At 60.9% G+C, this 2,084-nt stretch overlaps 1 protein-coding gene across 1 annotated transcript in view; it reads left to right on the plus strand.

The window, feature by feature from the left end:
• Positions 1-2,084, plus strand: part of LOC102043152 (cytochrome P450 2C5-like) — a 4,925-nt gene that overhangs the window by 762 nt on the left and 2,079 nt on the right. The window contains 6 exon segments of the mRNA XM_014309849.2: positions 207-369; positions 700-849; positions 1,468-1,628; positions 1,755-1,931; positions 2,018-2,081; position 2,084. The exon segment at position 2,084 is cut by the window's right edge and continues 62 nt beyond it. Coding sequence (XP_014165324.1) covers positions 207-369; positions 700-849; positions 1,468-1,628; positions 1,755-1,931; positions 2,018-2,081; position 2,084 — 716 coding nt within the window.

A 2,084-nucleotide genomic window follows, 5' to 3' on the forward strand; every position in this document is an offset into this window, starting at 1 on the left:
AGGGACGGGGACAGGGTTGGGACAGGACAGGGACAGGGCTGGGACAGGACAGGGACAGGGCTGGGAGTGGGATTAGGTCACAGCTTTGAGGGAGACATTTCCCCTCCCTGCTGGGCATTCACCAGCGCCATGGGCTCGAGTCCCACTTTGAAATGAAGTCAATGAACTGGCGTGGGACCCTGGCTCACAGAGCTGCCCATCCCCAGCTCAGCAGCACCTACGGCCCCATCTTCACTGTGTGGCTGGGGCTGAAGCCGGTGGTGGTGCTCTGCGGGTACGAGGTGGTGAAGGACGCCCTGGTGGGACACTCCGAAGAGTTTGGGGGCAGACCCACCATCCCCCTCCTGATGCAGCTCTCCAAAAACTACGGTGAGTGCCTGGACCTCTCCTGGATCCATCTGGGTGAGCAGATGGCCACACCCCTAGTCTAGGGAAGGGCTCAGCACCCAAGAGCTCAAACACCCATTTCCTGCTCTGCAAGACCCTTCAAGTCCTACGACAAGGACAAGAACAGTGTTAATTCTAGTTAGGTGGTTCCAGCTTTGTTCTGAGCTGCTGCAGAGATCCTCACTCTTTCATGGACACTGTGCACACCCTCATCGTCCCCTGGCTTACTGCTCTGCTGCTCCTCAGAGCAGGATTCCCACTCCTGGGGAGCAGCAGGGTGGGCAGGGGCTGATCTCCTCTGTGTCCCCCCAGGATTTGTCTCTGACAACGAGAAGAAGTGGCGGGAGCTGCGGAGGTTCACACTCAGCACCCTGCGGGACTTCGGCATGGGGAAGAGCTCCATGTCCCAGAAGGTGCAGCAGGAGGCTCAGCACCTGGTGGAGCTGCTGGCAAAGCTCAGAGGTGACGTGGCTCCTGTCCCCGCTGGCCCTGTGGCAGGCAGAGGACGCACAAGAGCCCCATGGGACGTGTGGGGCCCCAAGCTGTTTGCAGGGCCCGGTGTGAGTGATCCCTGCAGGGAAGGGCTGAGATCCAGCCCCACCCCATGCAGGAGCTGCAGGGACGTGCTACAGGCACGGCTGAAGGGTCAGGAGGGAGATCCTGCTCTGAACTGGTGCAGGGATGGCTACAACCAAGGAGCATTCCCTGCTGGAAGAACAGGAATAGGGAGCAGAACTGTGTGGGCCTGGGAACGCCCAGCTAGGACACTGCCCCAGTGACTCAGGCATATCAGGGTGATTTCCTCCTGTCCAGCAATGCCCAGCTCCTGCCAACGCATCTCCTGGGGCTTCCTGCAGGTGCCCGTGCTGCCCTTAGCCCAAGCTGTGGCAGGGGTTTGGGGCAGGGAGGCTGATGGAGGAGCCCCCAGCTCAGCAGGGCTCTTTGCTGTGGCTGCCAGGCCCCGCGGATCAGCCAGGGTCCAAAACCAGGGGCTCAGAGTGGGGGAAGGGGTGTTTTCTGCCTTGAAGCAGATAAATAACTGGTGACTTCTGGTGCTTTTCTCACCCCTGGTGGCTGCAGGCAACGCCTTTGAGCCGATGACCGTGTTCAGACACGCCGTGTCCAACGTGATCTGCTCCGTGGTGTTTGGGAGCCGCTACAGCTACAGCGACGCAGCATTCCTGGAGCTGCTCAACGCCGTGGGGAACTACGTCAGCTTCTTCCTGTCCCCCGTGGCCAAGGTGGGAGCCTGCTGTGCTCAGCAGCCTCTGCCTGCTGCCCCAGGGGCTGAGGATGCTCCCTGCCTTGGGGGACAGCGTGGCTGTGAGGGATGGGTGGGGAACCTGAGCCCCCTCCCTGTGCCACAGGTGTACAACACCTTCCCCAGCATCATGGACCGGCTCCCAGGGCCGCACAAGAAGGTCCTGGCCGACTGCCAGAAGCTGAAGGACCACATCCAGGAGAAGGTGCAGTTCCACCAGCTGACTCTGGACTCCAGCTGCCCCCGGGACTACATCGACTGTTTCCTGATCAGAGCAGAGAAGGTAGAGGGGGGCTGTCCTTCGGCCTGGCTGCAGCCTGCAGGATCACCCAGACCACCCTGAACCCCTGCCCACCACACCTTTTGCAGGAGAAGGGCAGCCCAGAGACCATGTACAGCCACGAAGACCTGATCATGTCAGTGTTCAACCTCTTTG

This window comes from Geospiza fortis, unplaced genomic scaffold, assembly GCF_000277835.1.
Source record: "Geospiza fortis unplaced genomic scaffold, GeoFor_1.0 scaffold485, whole genome shotgun sequence".
Lineage (NCBI taxonomy): Eukaryota > Metazoa > Chordata > Aves > Passeriformes > Thraupidae > Geospiza > Geospiza fortis.